The sequence below is a fragment of the Coenobita brevimanus genome, chromosome 16, assembly GCF_032717465.1.
Source record: "Coenobita brevimanus isolate Jiangsu-jjx chromosome 16, ASM3271746v2, whole genome shotgun sequence".
NCBI classification, from domain to species: Eukaryota; Metazoa; Arthropoda; class Malacostraca; order Decapoda; family Coenobitidae; genus Coenobita; species Coenobita brevimanus.
This window is the reverse complement of record NC_136969.1, coordinates 30,018,030-30,034,218: the sequence shown is the minus strand read 5'-3', so window position 1 is coordinate 30,034,218 and position 16,189 is coordinate 30,018,030. Positions and strand designations below refer to the sequence as shown.

The following is a 16,189-nucleotide window of genomic DNA, read 5'->3' as shown; positions in this document are numbered from 1 at the left end:
ATGTGGTGCAAATTAGTGTTATTAAGTGTACTGGTGCCGGCATCGTTGGGTTTCTACGTACCGGGAGTCGCACCAGTGGAGTTCCAGCAAAATTCCCCGGTGGAAGTTAAGGCTGTCAAGATGACCAGCTCACAAACCCAACTCCCTTACGAATATTACTCACTCCAGTTCTGCCGACCCAAAAATGGCATGATATACAAGTCTGAAAATTTGGGAGAAGTGCTACGAGGAGACAGGATTGTAAACACTCCTTATGATGTGAAAATGGGCGTTGACTCCCAGTGTAGGCTCCTGTGTCACGACCTGAACAAGCCAATTAGCTGGGATGCAGAACAGTCCAAGCAGGTGGCGGACAGGATAAAACACGAGTATTACGTTCACCTCTTGGTGGACAATCTGCCCTGTGCTACAAAGTTCCAGGTAAATCATATCATTTCTCAAAAGTTATTTCTCTGCCCTTAAACCCAGAGGGTGATATCTGCTGGTAGGCAACTTGACTGTGGTGTATTGCAGAAAATTTTATTCATCAATAGGAAATACTTTTGAGATCCACAGATTAAGAATATGTGGTATTGCAGAAAATTTTGTTCATCAATAGGAAATCCTTTTATGATCCACAGATTAAGAGTCTGTGATATCTGAAGGCCATATTCTTAAAAATAATTCCTTCCCTAAACTTTTCCTTCCCTTTGAAGGATTTTTCTTTCCCTTCGGTATGATTAAAGATTTCCCTGGAAGGGAAGGAAAAATGTTCAGGTTGGTAGCCCAGTTAAACTAAAATGACACATCCTGCTGATGTTTGATATGGTGGAGCGTTATATTTATAAACTAATACATCAAAACACGCATACCTCGTGCTGGATAATGAAAGCACAACACATTTGAGATGTGAGAGGTCGTCACCACATCCATACTGTTGGTTTGTATTCAGCCATAAATGCCATTCTGGCCATCACCGCAGCGGTGTTCACTCCTCAAGACAATATTTTGATAATAAATTATATTTGAGGAATATTAAATGTTGTTATTAGTAAGCGTAAGAATCACTTGTTAACGTCTGTCTCGTGTACTCGCATGGCGGCACTCACTTGTTTTTTTTCCAGCTGGAAGACATGAGCCGAACCACACGTGGGACCTCGATGACAGATTTACCTTTTTCAGGCTAATTAACAACCAAAATGTTTCTTGATAAGAATCATCGTGTTGCCCTGGCCATAATGTATAAGATTTGTCAGTGTCAGATCATATAAGACTGGATGAATATCGAAGGTAGTATGTCATCTGCTTTGTTTATGCCTGGCTAATTATCTCAGCCAACATGGGTAACACTTTTAAAGAGATACAAATAGCACTTAAACATTAGTACTGCATCAATTAAATTATACAGTATCTTCCATTAGCATTATAAATATTTGTAAGACAATGAATCACAACAGAAAGCACAAAACTTATGAAGGAATTTTTGAAGAGACGGGTCAAGGAATTCCTTCAAGTTCCAATAATTTCTGCTGCCCAGAGGAAAAGTCTTTCCCTTCGAGTGGCTCAGGAAGAGAAGGAATTTTTTAAGAACACCAGTTCAGCTAAAGATTTCCTTCCCATGCTTCTACAAGGGAAGGAATTGTTTAAGAATACGGCTGTTAGTTTTGCCCATAAACCACGTGGAACAGTTTGAATATTTTATATGGCATGGACATGTGTCATGGTTTTACATGGCAGTGATAAACCTCCAAGGGTTTGGAAGTTAAGCAAATACCAGGTACTCAATAAATTGCAAGTAGTCAGTAGTATGCAGATCTGCTGTTAAATATAAAGGCAAATAAAGTTCTGAAGCAGAGCCTTTTCAGCTGTCATTTATGAAGAAGTGTTAGTAACTTTAAAATATTGTTTCCAAAAGTAGGTGTATTAATGTTATAATTTCAGTATTGCTTGTTGTGTCAAAATTATTTTTTTTTTATTAGGCTTGAGAATATCATATTGGTTAGTGTTGGTTTGTTACCTTACAGTGTAGTTGTAGTACACATTGGATTTATTAGACTGCACAGCATTACCGGTACCAGTTTTTTTTTTTTTTTTTACTTCCAGAATTTCCTTCTCTGTTTTGAGTAATCTTAAAGGATATCACATGCAGAATCAGAGACTGAATGAACTAGTACCAGGTACTCAAAGAAGAATTATGCCTACACTGTGAAATTGTCTTAAAGTACAACAGTCTCTTACTTGGATTGTTGTAAAGGTGGTCAAAGTTGGGGCAAATGAACTGTATGCTTATAAACACAAGTTCATTATGGGTTTAATTCTTCATTTGAACAGTTCATGGCACTGTGAAATCAAGGCACACATTAGACATTGCTCTTATTAAAGATGCCTGATGGTCTAGTGGGTTTAAGTCCTCCAGCCAGATGTGGCCTATAATGGTTTAAATCCAAAGGATAGTTTGGGTTTTTTTCCTCTGTTAATGTCTGTCAGGCAGATGAATGGTCATTCGCCATTAATGTCTAGACGGAGTTCCGTAGCCCAGTTGTGGGCCCCTGTGTTCGTGATGAAGAGTGTGTATATTTCCTGTTATGGTATATGTATGTGCTGTACTGATATTTGTGTATAATAATACTACTACTACTAGCTAGTAATATGTAGAATGTACTGGTATTTGTGTATAATAATAATAATACTACTAGCTAGTAATATGTAGATACTGTAATACCGATAATATTTTCAAATTTCAGACGATCGACACTGATGAAAGTGTGTACGAACGAGGTTACAAGCTGGGCTACATGTCCAACAACAAAGTGTACATCAACAACCACTTGCGCCTCATTCTGTCCTACCACACCGATGATGACACTAACTTCCGTGTGGTCAGGTTCGAGGTGGAGGCTTCCAGTGTAGATCTATCTGAACTGAAGGTACATCAATTTACATACATTACTGTATCATCATCATTCTTTTCACCTTCACCCTCACCCTCTGTTAATGGCACAGCTAACTGCTGTTGGTAGTGTGTGCATTTGCCAGTCTTGATTTTTTTTCCACCCATAGGTAGACATTATCTCAGTACAGTATGGTACTGTTTTGTGGTACCTATACCACACAAAAAAAATGTCCATGGCATGCTGCAGAAACTGATCATGGTGAAGCATCGTACAAGTGTACCATGTTATTCAGTTGATGTGTTGGAGGCAACTCTGAGTGCAGGATTGTGCCCTTATCATACCCTCTCATCAGCATCAGCACCAGTGCCGCAGAAGAATACAATGACATCATGATGCACTACAATAAAGAAGGGGTTCAGAGGATGTCTGTAGCGGTGTTTACACATGTTTGCACCCTGATGATGTTCCACTATGGCCTATACAGACCAGCTTAAAAATGCAGCCATTCCAACAGCACACATTATCACATGCGCTTCTCACCCAGCACTCAGATACAGTACCCTTCACACCTACATCTGTTTGTGAAGCACTGGGTGGGAATGGGTCACGATTCTAGTGAAAGTGATGATCCTCAATCCTACAGATGTACTTCCCTTTAGAACCTGTAAAATGCAGCTTGAATGTTTAAAGCTGCCCGCCTGTGTCAGGCCTGTGCAAACCTGCTGCAATAATATATACTGTACCATATGTACATCACTAGCTACTGTATGAATGTTATATCATGACTTAAATCCTTGACTCAAAGGGCAGAATTTTTATTTAGTACAGTATTGCTGGTGCAGCCCGTATTACATTATACAGTACTGTATCCTATTCCTCTTGTAGGAGAACCATGTATTATATTTCCATCTCTGTTTTTAAAAATACTGTATTGATTTTCTTAAGACACTAGGAAATTTCTAGATGAGTGATGTAAAGAAGCTTAAATTAGGGACAAAGCTTTATTTCTGACTGGTTTCGTCAATGAATTAACACACAGTATTAGCAAAAACAGTCAAAAATAAAGTTTTGTCCTTAATTAGTGTTTTGATCACTCTTAATACAGTATTGAGCATGTTAAAAAATTATGGCAATCCCTTTTGGAAATTTTTCAGGGTACAGCTGACCATTGTTCCTTCCCTGAAAAGCATGTGCCACAGGAGGTCAAAGAAACTGGAACAGAAGTGCTCTTCACATACTCAGTGGAATGGCATCCGTCAAATGTGCGATGGGCCTCACGCTGGGATATTTACCTTCAAATGACTGATGTTCAGATTCACTGGTTCTCAATTGTCAACTCTCTTGTAGTGGTTTTCTTCCTCTCAGGCATCCTAACCATGATAATGATTCGAACTCTGCGACGGGACATTGCCAGGTACAGTATGTGCAAACCTGTGTGAATTAAATAATATTTCTTCAGTTTTACATCAGCTGGTTTTGGTAGTCTACTTGGTATACCTTGCAGTCCATAGAAAAAATTACCGGTAGCTGTCCTGTGATAGACCTCATTCTGGGGTTTCCTGAAGAGGGGAACATGGTTTGATTGTATTTATTTATGCTTTTATTTTATCATATAAAGCATAAATTTTGTGTACTAATTAGGCTAGCAGTGAGTTTATGCACTTTTTATTGGCAAAATTTTTCCACCTTTTTAAACTTGGCAGCTGTATTCAGCCAGCTTGCTGAGAGTTAGCTGTGGGAAAAGGGATGTACTGCATGGTGCTGACAGGTACTCCCTTTTTAAAGAGGCTTCGTTATTAAGTTGCTGATAATTTAACACATGTTCTTCACGGAAGTTGCCCTTGATTCAGTATAAGATTGATTGACATCAAGAGTGTGTGTTTATTTGCACTTTTAACCCCCTGATCATGAACTGAAAGCATGTTTTACTGTAATTGGTTTTGCATAAGGTAGTGTTTTACCTGCAGACAGACTAGGCTTCAAGTGAGGTCTGATTTTAGTTCTCTCATTATTTTAATAACTTTTTTTTAACACAGTACAAAGAAATGAAATGAAACAAGAAAAAACCAAAGGCTAGAGGCTTGCAAAAAAGTGTATGGTATCTTTTCAAGAAACACCAAGTTAAATATCTACAGTTTGAGCTATAGCAAAGAAACCAGATTAGGAAACTGTGCATAGTGAAATTATCAAGATAACTGCAGAAGAAGACAGGGCCAAATCTAGTGAAATCTGAGGCTGACTGATGTATTTTTTCTTAATTGAGGAGTGTTAGCAGATAAAGTGGAGATCAACAGGCCTGGTAATTTAATGGAAGAAATTTTACCCACATTTGCAGCTGTGGCTCTTGTAAAGATATAGCCATTTTGACCCAGTGTGGACCTTCATATGTAGGTATTTTTTCTTCCATTTAAATGTCTAGCCATAGACAGACTGTGAAATATAACCTTGTAGTTTTCTCTCTTATTTGTCAACTTGATATATAGTGTAACCTCTTATTTACGAACTTACCATATCACTTATTCCATTTCCACAGGTACAATGCTGATGAGAGCCTGGAAGAGACTCTGGAAGAGAGCGGATGGAAGCTTGTGCACGGTGATGTCTTCCGTCCGCCGCGCTACCCCAAGCTCTTCGCTGCTATGGTGGGTTCTGGAGTCCAGATATTCTGCATGGCTTTGGTCACAATTGTCCTGGCCATGTTTGGCATGTTGTCACCAGCTTCAAGAGGTGCACTTATGACTGCTGGGATCCTGTTATATGTCTTCATGGGTCTCATTGCTGGGTACATGTCTGGCAGACTCTACCGCACACTACGAGGACAGCAATGGAAATCTGCGGCATTCTGGACAGCCACACTCTACCCTGCCTTTGTCTTCAGTACCTGTTTTTTCCTCAACTTCTTCATCTGGGGTAAACAGTCAAGTGGAGCTGTTCCATTCACCACTATGATGGCACTTTTCTCCCTCTGGATCTGTGTCTCGGTGCCTCTGACATTCATTGGTTGCTACTTCGGTTTCCGCAAGCAGCCCTACGAACACCCAGTCCGCACAAATCAAATCCCCAGACAGGTACCCGAACAAGTTTGGTACATGCATCCAGTCTTGTGTCTCCTGATGGCTGGTGTTCTCCCCTTCGGTGCCATGTTCATTGAGCTTTTCTTCATCCTGTCAGCCATATGGGAAAACCAGTTTTACTATCTCTTTGGCTTCCTCTTCCTGGTGTTTGTGATTCTTGTGATCTCTTGTGGGCAGATCAGTGTGGTTATGGTTTATTTCCAGCTGTGTGGTGAGGACTATCACTGGTGGTGGCGGAGCCTTATAACATCTGGAGGTTCTGCTGTTTACATTGCCCTCTACTCCATCTTTTACCTCACCACCAAACTGGAGATCACAGAATTTGTGCCTCTCCTCCTGTACTTTGGCTATACTACCATTATGGTCATGACTTTCTGGTTGCTCACGGGTACCATTGGTTTTTATGCTGCATACCTCTTCATTAGGAATATATATGGGGCAGTCAAGATTGACTGATGTGTTTGAACACATTTTCAGGTTACTTTTATGTGGCTATACATATGGCTACTGCAAACTTCTATACTGATATCTTGGTAGCTCTAAGCAAGTTAACAGACTTCTAACATGGTAATGCAATGCATTAGAGCATCTCCTTGATAAGCCATTGTTGTAAGAAGTCAGTATTGTTTCCCAATACCACTGAACAAGATGAAGCAATGAGCCTTGAATAGTATAGCTTGGAAAAGTAGACTAGTTTTATTTATTTATCATTTGAGTTTTCTACAATACACATCATACTGTTACAGCTTAATGAGCCAGGTCATTATTTAATGGTGGTGACACCCTAAGACAATAACTTTCTACTTCTTGTAGAGTGCATGCTTTTTTCATACATATTTTGAATCAGAAATTTCACATTTTTGTGTCCGATTTGCAGCACTAGCCGTTTATTATTTTCATATTCATATATGTCTGTGGGTGCTTTCAGTATATCAGAGCAGTTCTAATGCTACCCAGTGATACATGTGCTTGGCCAGGGCAGGAAACTAATACATGTACTGTATATGGTATATTCTTTTAAGTTAGACAAGTTTAATGTCATAAAGATACAGCTTAAGAATCAATATTAGACAAAAGAGGAACAGCAAGATTGTTCTATTTTTGTGATACAAAATTAAGTCATAAGATGTATACCATTTGCTGCAAAAATCTGTATCATAGTGTACAGGTATACTGATACTTCTGCTTCATTATACAGAAAATCTTTGTTATTAGTTGTTGTTGTTTTTTTTGTCCATTCATTTTTGCTGTTTAGTCCACAGTAAGTTACAGAGAAAGCTGCGTGATAAAGTTCCATTGTTTCGTATGAAAGTAATTAGCCAGTTTCTCCCAATTCTTCAGTTTATGGGAGGGGAAAAAGAAAATGTCATTTTGGAACACATCCGTGAGGGGTAACAAGGATTTTATGTACCGGTAGTACGGTTTAACTAATATTTATAATCAGCTGTGTGCAGTTGGCATGGTTGCAGTAGATGACTGCAGGTTTTCTGGAATTATTATAGGTATTATGTAAATTTTTATAATGGAAGTTTTTTTTTTTTTTTTTTTTTTTTTTTTTTTTTTTTTTAATATACAATATGTATCACTTCACGATGATGATCTATATATTATTTTTCCTACCTGTAGATTGCTTCATTCAGCTTTGGAGAAACTTTTTAAAGTGAAGGGGTTAGATGTACTGTACTTCGCTAATCCCTTTTTTGAGAGGTCTTTCCAAAGTTGAGTAAAATTATTTGGAAGTAGTGACAACAAAGTTGAAAAGCACATCATCAGATTGAAGGAGTGAATTACTTGATTTATTGGGAAGTTTTTGGATAGAAAGTGTGTACTGGTATTACCCATGATTTCTGTGGGAGGCTTTTGGATAGGAAGTGTTTATCTGTGAATGCTAGTTTATTGTGATTATTTAGTGACTATACATTAGCAGACTGACACACACATTTTAAAAGATCTGTGGTGTCTGGATCTGTGGACTTTGCACTTACTGTTGCTGATGACAGTGCTTTTCAGATTACAAAGACAGCAGTTTTTTTTTTTTTTTCTTTCTTTTTTTTTTTTTTTTTTTAAGATTACCCTTGAATGTGGGTGATGTCTCCCCACTTTTAGTATTATTATTATTGATATTATTATTATTATTATTATTATTATTATTATTTTTGCTGTTACCAGATGATTTTACTCAACTTGAGAAAGGCCTCTTGTATTGAAGGGGTGTATTTAGGCTGTAGCTGTCTGCTCCATATTGAAAGATGTATCAAAGCTGAATAAAATCATCATGAAATAGCAAAAATAAGAATGGAAAGCATATCCCAGGGCTACATTTGTTCATAATCCTCAAGTTTTCCTGTAAACTTTTTGGTGGTCTGATTTTTTATTTTTGAATTCTGCTGTATGTACATAGAATGACATTAGAACAGCTGTGTAGTTCTCTAAACATCACATGCATATGTACCAGTTTTGAGTTATTCAGTTAGCCTGTATATCATAACAGAGCCTTAACTCAGTAATGTGAAGACAGTGATATTTGAAAATGTGCAAGTGTTTGTTGCATGATAAATGAATTTTAAAGGTAAATTTCCTGAAAGAATGAATGTCCGAAAGGCAACCCACATTTTTACGACATTCCATGATTAAGCATTCTTTGTTCTTTGTAAATTGTTCTCAAAGCTGCACTTGTTATTGAGGATGAAACCCTCATTGCTTCACAACCATTGCCACCTTTCAATCCACTGCAGTAAACTTGACCCACAAAATAAGCACATTATTCATTCAGTTCAGGACACTATGAGGATTGTTGAAGTAGTGAGAAGTTGAATGAAGAGAGGGGATATACACATACAAGAATGAGGTTAGTCACAGATAGTTTTAAAGAGAGAAAAAAAAAAAGTGTGGTAACCTTATATCAAAAATGCAGTCTTATGGGTTTTGAGGATCTCAAGTACAGTTTTCATACCATCTTATTTATTTATCAAGTGTTACAATTTTCTTTTTTGTAATTTATCCAGTCTGTGTCTGTATAAAGCACTATAATTAACCCATTCAGTGCAGCGATACAAGGTATACTGTCGATGGTTGTCTTGCTAGTATCAGACAGTTCATTTTCATCTCAACAGAGACTTCAAAGTCAATAGATAAGACATAACATTCATTAATCCCTTTACAACAAGCAGTTTTCCCTAAGTTCAAGAAAATCACCTGGACAGTGTAAGAATATAACATAAAATGCATCATTAGATTGAATTGGTTAACACATAAAATAATCATACGGTTTACAGTAATGTGCAAAAATAAAAATATAAAAGTTCAGAAAGAGGAGCTAGAAAGCCTTATAAGCCCATCAGGATAGGCCCAAAGCCATTTTGTGTTGGTGAGCAAAGAATGTGAGCTCAGGAGTGCAAAGATAGGTTTTATCAAAGGACCAAGTTGTGATAGGCAAAGGTGGCTTCTTAGTTCATCTTCCATAGCAATTAATTTTGAATATTTTACCTAACATTATATTGTATGCAACAGTATCGTTTCATTTCATTTATAAAGGCTTCACCATGGCTACAAGCATCAGCCTTGTTCACATAATGGCAGCTTTCCATGCTGTTCAGTTTCCAGTAGTTGGTCTGTTTAGTCCCTTATCCCTAAGGTCATACTCTACAACCACATCCCTGGTCTTTTTCTGTCTCTTGCAACCCTACCCTCAATGTTCACACCTCTCACCTCCACACCCAGTTGTCATCCTGCATCATTAGCCTTATCCACACTAAGGGTCATGATGCGCACCCTGTTGTGTGTCATGTTGCCCAGCTCATGTTACTGAGGCCGGTGATGTCCACATTAGCACAGTGGGCAGTGCATGCCAGTTAGGAAAGGAGTGGGATAGATACCAACACCTCAGCCGTTCAAGAGACTGTGCTGTGGAGCATTGTGGCACTGTGTTGTGCCAAAAAGAAAAAGAATAGGAAAAAGATGACGTGGTGCAAGAATTAACTACTTTCATCAGAAGCCAGGCGGCAGTTGAGGGCATCGCGGTGCATGCTGTCACCACGATGACCCTCAGCCAGATTTGAGAAAAGCACATTTCACCAACCCTTCGCGGCATGAAAACCTGAGTTGGGCAATATGACGCCCAACAGAACTCGCTGCATGACCCCTGGTGTGGACGGGGCTTTGGACTATCCTTGCTCGTCTTTGCTTGGGCTACATCCTCCTTATTTGTGGTCATTTAAAGAGTCATGACTCTCAGCCTCTCTGTTCATGCTGTAACTGCCTTATGACTGTTCATCACCTTTTTTTATTTTATTGGACTTCTTCGTTCCAACACCATCTCTAACCTTTCCCCCTCCTTCCCTCACTGTCAGCCCATACAGCTTGCTGATTTCCTAGGTGACTCACCCACTGATTCTGTTTCTAATATTATCACTTTTCTTATTGCTCTTCCCATCATAGATTTAATATAATTATTTTCCCTGCTCCCTTGTGCCCTAGTGCCATATAGCCATATTATGGCTTTGTGCTAGTTCTTCATTAATCCTTCTTTCTTTCCACCAGTTTACCTCCTCATCATCACAACACTAATACACTGTATGGTGTTAAAATCAACATAATTTACATCAGTAAATACAAGAGCATATGGAAATATACCAGGTTGAATAAATCATTGAGCAAGAGGTGTTACTGTACAAAGTCTTCAGTGCCACTTAGAATACAACCCAAAGTGTCATTATTGTTGGTGAGTTACGGCTGCATTCTTAAGGGAGCCAAAAAATTTAGACAAGCCACTAGTTCTTGATAGTCATTTGTGGAATGCTTATTGCTAGTTTGATCAGCTTGCATCCCATGTTGACTATCAGGCTGGAGTTTATGAAGCACATCCATAAGGAAAAATCATTAATTTCATTTATTCATCATCTGATCCTGTGTTGCCCCTTGAGGAATGTAGGAGTTCGAGGCTAGGCGAGTTGGTCCTGACATTTAAGATGAGTAACCAGCGTCACTCATCCCTGAGTGGCATTACATGAGCAATAAACCCCAACCTCTTCTTGGATATAAACCTGCACAGGCTCAATCCGATTGGAGCGCCATAATTACCCACTAAACCACCAGGTGCCATGATCTGGTTATATGGTTACCCCCCAGCACTGCAAAGGGTTTCCTGGTGTACAGGAAACCATTTGACTTGTCACCCAGTGTAGAGTTGCCCATAGACAGAAGGAAGAGGAAAGGCTGAAGAAAAGAAAGACGAGGAAGGAAGGAAAGGGCAGTCACCTGAGAGCAGCATTACATCAGGTGAGTAGATGATGAGCATTCCCACCTTCCACAAAAGAAAAATTGCCAGAAAGATATGTGATAGAGCCAGGATTTGAGGGGCTTGAATGGTGTGTGAATGATTGTCTTGCTTATTTCATTGGGCATGCTGTTGATAGTTCATTTGTACTTTCTTTTTTCCTGCTCTCTGGACCCTGTCTCATTATCTCCTTTGGCAGGAAGAAATGTCAGGATGATGATGATGATGAGTTAGGGAATGCTTACAGCTAATTTATTCTAGTTACCTCCAGATCATTTTATTCAGTTTATGCAAGATATGCCAATGGGGATGAATGGAGTTTGTTTCCAATCACTTCACTGCCAGCCAACTCTCCAAAGCTAAAGAATATTGCCTGATAGTAGCATGTGACCCATAATCTGTTCAGTCTGATGTATTTCATTGTACTCCTGCTACCACCACATGATTTTATTCAACTTAAGGACAGGTCTTAGTAGTGAAGTGATAAATGAAAGCTGTATCTTATTCATCATCTAATCCTGTGTTGCCCCATGAGGAGTGTAGGAGCATGGGGCTAGGCAAGTTGGTCGTGACTTTTAACCTGCCCTGTACTGACTGATTTATTACAAACCCACCCCCCAAAACCCAGCATTTTTTTTTTTTTTTTTCCCTCAAACCTCCGCTTTTTATGAGAAACATCAAAAATTCGTAGAGAAATCTCTCACCTGAGCTTTAAAATGCTGGTACAGGTAACAGTACCTTCACTTGGCTGTTTTTCCTATGGGGCCTGGCTCCAGAGAAAAACATGTTCCATGGGAGGGGTACCTATTCCAAACCACTCATAATAGGTATTTATTTTTTTATTTGGTACAAATTTATATGTAGTACAAGAGTATATTGGTTTTCACACAGTTTCACTCACCAGACGTATCAACATACTGCACCTTTTTTGGCGACATTACCTGATCGTCATTTCTGACTGTTTCTTCCCCTAACTCTACGAAAACTTTGTCCTCCGCATTGTCATCGATTGGGGAATCACTCTGGCCTTGAATTTCGTACCATGACGCAACATTTCTTTACTGGCCAGGTCATTGGTAACAGGTGAGTTGCCGAGACAGTGTGGGGGGAGGGGGGAGGTCATGCTGGGTAAGGCATTGTCCCCGCCTGGCATCGAGTAGAGGAAGGTGTCCTGTGTATACGTACCAAAAATAATGCGTGAAATTTGAAAAATGTACAAACGATGGGCCTTGCAGTAGTAAAACGTTCATTGTACGTTGTGGGGACTGAGTGTGAGAAAAGTTGCAACATGCAACATACGTTGTGGGTATGGGGCGGGTTAAGATGAGTGTGACCAGTCTCACTCATCTCTGACTGGCATTATGTGAGCAGTAAAAAAAAAAAAAATCCAAAGCTGAGGAAAATACCTGGTGGTAGCAAACATAATATGCACAGTGTATTATTGGATTGAAGAGGTTAATTTTACACCATACATGGCAGTTTTGACTGAGGTTGCAATTGAAAATGATTGTAGTGGGATCTTGGAATGCTCATATTGTTTTGGGCTTTGAATAAGAGTATGAAATTTGCTCAGACTTTAGCCTACTTTCATACTCTGATGGCTGAAAATTCTCATCTTTCCATCTTGAATGCCAGCTTGTAACAAAATATTGACACTAGACTGTGATGCTCTATGAAGTGCTATGGAAATGATGTAGGGTACAGCCATAGCATTGTCTTTTTCCACAACTGAGCTATGTAAAATGAACTACAGTAGAACAAAAATCCCCATGTTAACGGTAAGGACTGTAGTGTGCTGTACTGTATTTTCTGGGATCAGCAGTTACTGTACAAGACTGATTGACCAGGTATTACCAGAGCTGGATCTTTAAATGCTGGTTTGAATAAGGATGTGAAACTTGTGCAGAGCATGATATGAATGAGGAGTTGAAATTTCCACTGAGAATAATGTGTTACTGTGTATGGTCTTGGGTCAGTAACAGCTTCAATACTGATTAACCAGGCATTATTTTTTTCTGTATATATGGAATGTGTATAACACAGCTGTTTAGCCTATTCAGTACTGAGTTTATAGATTAGGAATTGATAGCTACAGGTGATTTATTTTTTACCTTATCCAGTTACTTATGTAGAAGTATGTGTCCTGAGTTTTGGTTGATAGTTTAGTTAGAATATGTAACTACCAGATGTGGTCTGATGGGTAGAATACCCCAGCTGGAGCGACAACCTTCCATTAGTTTGATCCCCAAGAGGTAACTGAAGGCTTTTTGATCATGTCATTCCACCATTGGAAGTAGACTGGTCATCTACCCATACATGTACTGGACTGCAGTAGCCCATCCTGGGGCCCCTACGCCTCAAAGGAGGTAAAATGGGATTGGCTCTTTGTTTTAATTTTTGCATTTCATGGTAGGTTGGTATGAATGAACTTAATAATATTTGCATTGAATATGTTGATGTGAGAATTGCTTCCTTTTTGTAGACACAGGGTTTGCCTAATTTTCCTGTATTTATTTGTATTATCTGTATAAAACAAATTTTGTGAGACCTTTTTATGAAGAAACTATATGAAGTACTGTACTGTCTATCCATTAATGTTAGAGAAATGGGCTAGGACACTTCTGTTGGTTGATTTCCATTGCACTTTGTGATATTAAAATGGAAGACTAATACGTGTGATTTTCTTGTGCACACCTTAAGTAATTATAGTTTAAACAAGGTACAGGGTCTAGAAAAACACCAATCTAGAGAAGGGACTTGTTTTATTCATTGTTTCACCAAGCAGGTTTCATTCCTGAAGAAGCGTGCTTTGCAAAACTTTGAACAAAATGGGTCCTTTCTCTGCATTTGTTTTTCTACATACAGCATACAGTGACATAGCTAGACACTGGGGGGGCTCAGGGGCCGTGCTTCTTGAGGGGCCTTCCAAAATTTGGCAAGGTTTGATGCAGAATTTGTTATTATTGCCTTTATATCCATAATGTGAATAACTTAACAATAATTAAAACACTGTAAACAACACATTAACTAAAATAAACAATGAAAGCATGAAACTTCATCATGGTGTAAAGGAACAAATTGTTACAAGCAAATAAAACAACTTTCTTTGTCTCCTGAAACCACAGTAGCCGCGAAGAGCATTCTGGAAACTTCCCCAAATTTTCACTCTCATCCATTACGCCAAATTTTTCCAGGCATGACAATATTTACAGCATGAAAGTGTAAAATTGTCACTTAGTCAAGTACTATACAGTATATATATATATATATATATATATATATATATGGAAGATTCTTAGTAAAATCCACAGAAAAGTTAGAAAATTAGCGAGTTATAAAAAAAAATTATATCCATCCATCCATCCATCCATCCATCATCCAATCCTACATTTCTCCATGAGGAGAAGAGGAGCCCGGGGCTAGGCAGTTGGCTCCGACATTTAAGATGAGAGTGACCAGCCTCACTCATCCCTGAGTGGCATTACATGAGCAATCAACCCCAACCACCCCTTGGATATAAACCTTCACCGGCTCAATCTGATTGGAGCGCAATAGTTACCCACTAAACCACCAGGTGCCAAAATTTGGTTATATGGTTACCACCCAGCATAGTAAATGGTTTCCTGGTGCACAGGAAACCATTTGGCTTGTCACTCAGTGTAGAGTCACCCACAGGCTGAAGGAAGTGGAAAGAATGAAGGAAAGACAGAAGAGGGAGTGTAAAGTCACCCGTAGGCAGAAGGACAAGGAAAGACAGAAGAGAATGGAAGAAAAGAAGGATGGAGAGGAAAGGGCAGACACCCGAGAGCACCATTACATCGAGTGAGTGGATGGTGAGCGCCCCCATCTAAAAAAATTATAAATGTACCAATACCTGTTTGACCAGCCAAATGGTTTCCTGTACACCAGGAAGCAATTAACTATGCTGGGTGGTAACCATTTAACCAAATTATGGCGCCTGGTGGTTTAATGGGTAATTACGGCACTCCAATTGGATTGAGCTGGTGTGTAGGTTTATATCCAAGGGGTAGTTGGGGTTTATTGCTCACATAATACCACTCTGGGATGGGTGAGGCTTGTCACTCGCATCTTAAATGTAAGGACTAATTTGCCTACCCGCGGGCTCCTACGCTTCTCATGGGGCTACACAGGATTGGATGATGGATGGACAAATACCTGTGCAGATACCCTGTTTCTTTTGATTTTTTGTGTAAATATATATTCCTTTCCTTCATTCCTTCCTCTTATGACCATCTTTCCTTTCTTTCCTCTTCCTTCTGTCTATGGGTGACTCTACACAGACTGATAAGCTAAATAGTGTCCAGTACACCAGGAAACCATTTGCTATGCTGGTTGGTAACCATATAAGCAAACTATGGTGCATAGTGGTTTAGGCACTTCGGTGCATAGTGGTTTAGGCACTTCAGCCAGATTGGGTTTGTGTTGATGTCCCAGGACGTCCTGGGACAACAAACATCCATCAAAATCCCAAACATCCTGGCCCAAAGTTAGTAACGCTGTGTCGCTATCATTATCTCTAGACACTATAGTTCCTCATAATCCCATTATTTAACAGTCTTTAGGTAAGTTGTATTAGGATTTCGCGTTAAGTGTTGCCAGTTTAGCATTTTCCGCTTGATTTAATTCATCCCCATTAAACGGTAATTTTTTACATATGGCGACAAATATCTATTTATATTATAGAGATTTAAATAAAGTTTCTGGATGATTCTAAACAGTTCGTATTTTTAGCTTTTTTAAATTGACAATCAAACGCTTTATGAGAGCAAGTTTAGCGGTATCTGTGGTTGTGTATTTGACAACGCTCGTGTAATGTTGTCAACGCCCTTGAACGAAGCGATGTAAACAAACTTTGGTGTGAGGTTTTAAAGAAATTTGCCGCGAAGTTAAATTGCCAAGAGAACTGCCAGCAGAGGTGGGAGAACGGAAAAACATTGAAATAAAAG

General features: G+C 39.1%; 1 protein-coding gene across 1 annotated transcript; it reads left to right on the top strand.

Moving 5' to 3' along the window:
- On the top strand, nucleotides 1-7,045 carry TM9SF4 (transmembrane 9 superfamily protein member 4). Its single transcript, XM_080265669.1, has 4 exons — nucleotides 1-420; nucleotides 2,724-2,906; nucleotides 4,028-4,287; nucleotides 5,407-7,045. Exons 1-4 carry the CDS (start codon nucleotides 1-3, stop codon nucleotides 6,401-6,403), a joined length of 1,860 nt encoding a protein of 619 aa, XP_080121795.1. The 3' UTR covers nucleotides 6,404-7,045.
- The last annotated feature ends 9,144 nt before the right edge of the window (nucleotides 7,046-16,189 follow it).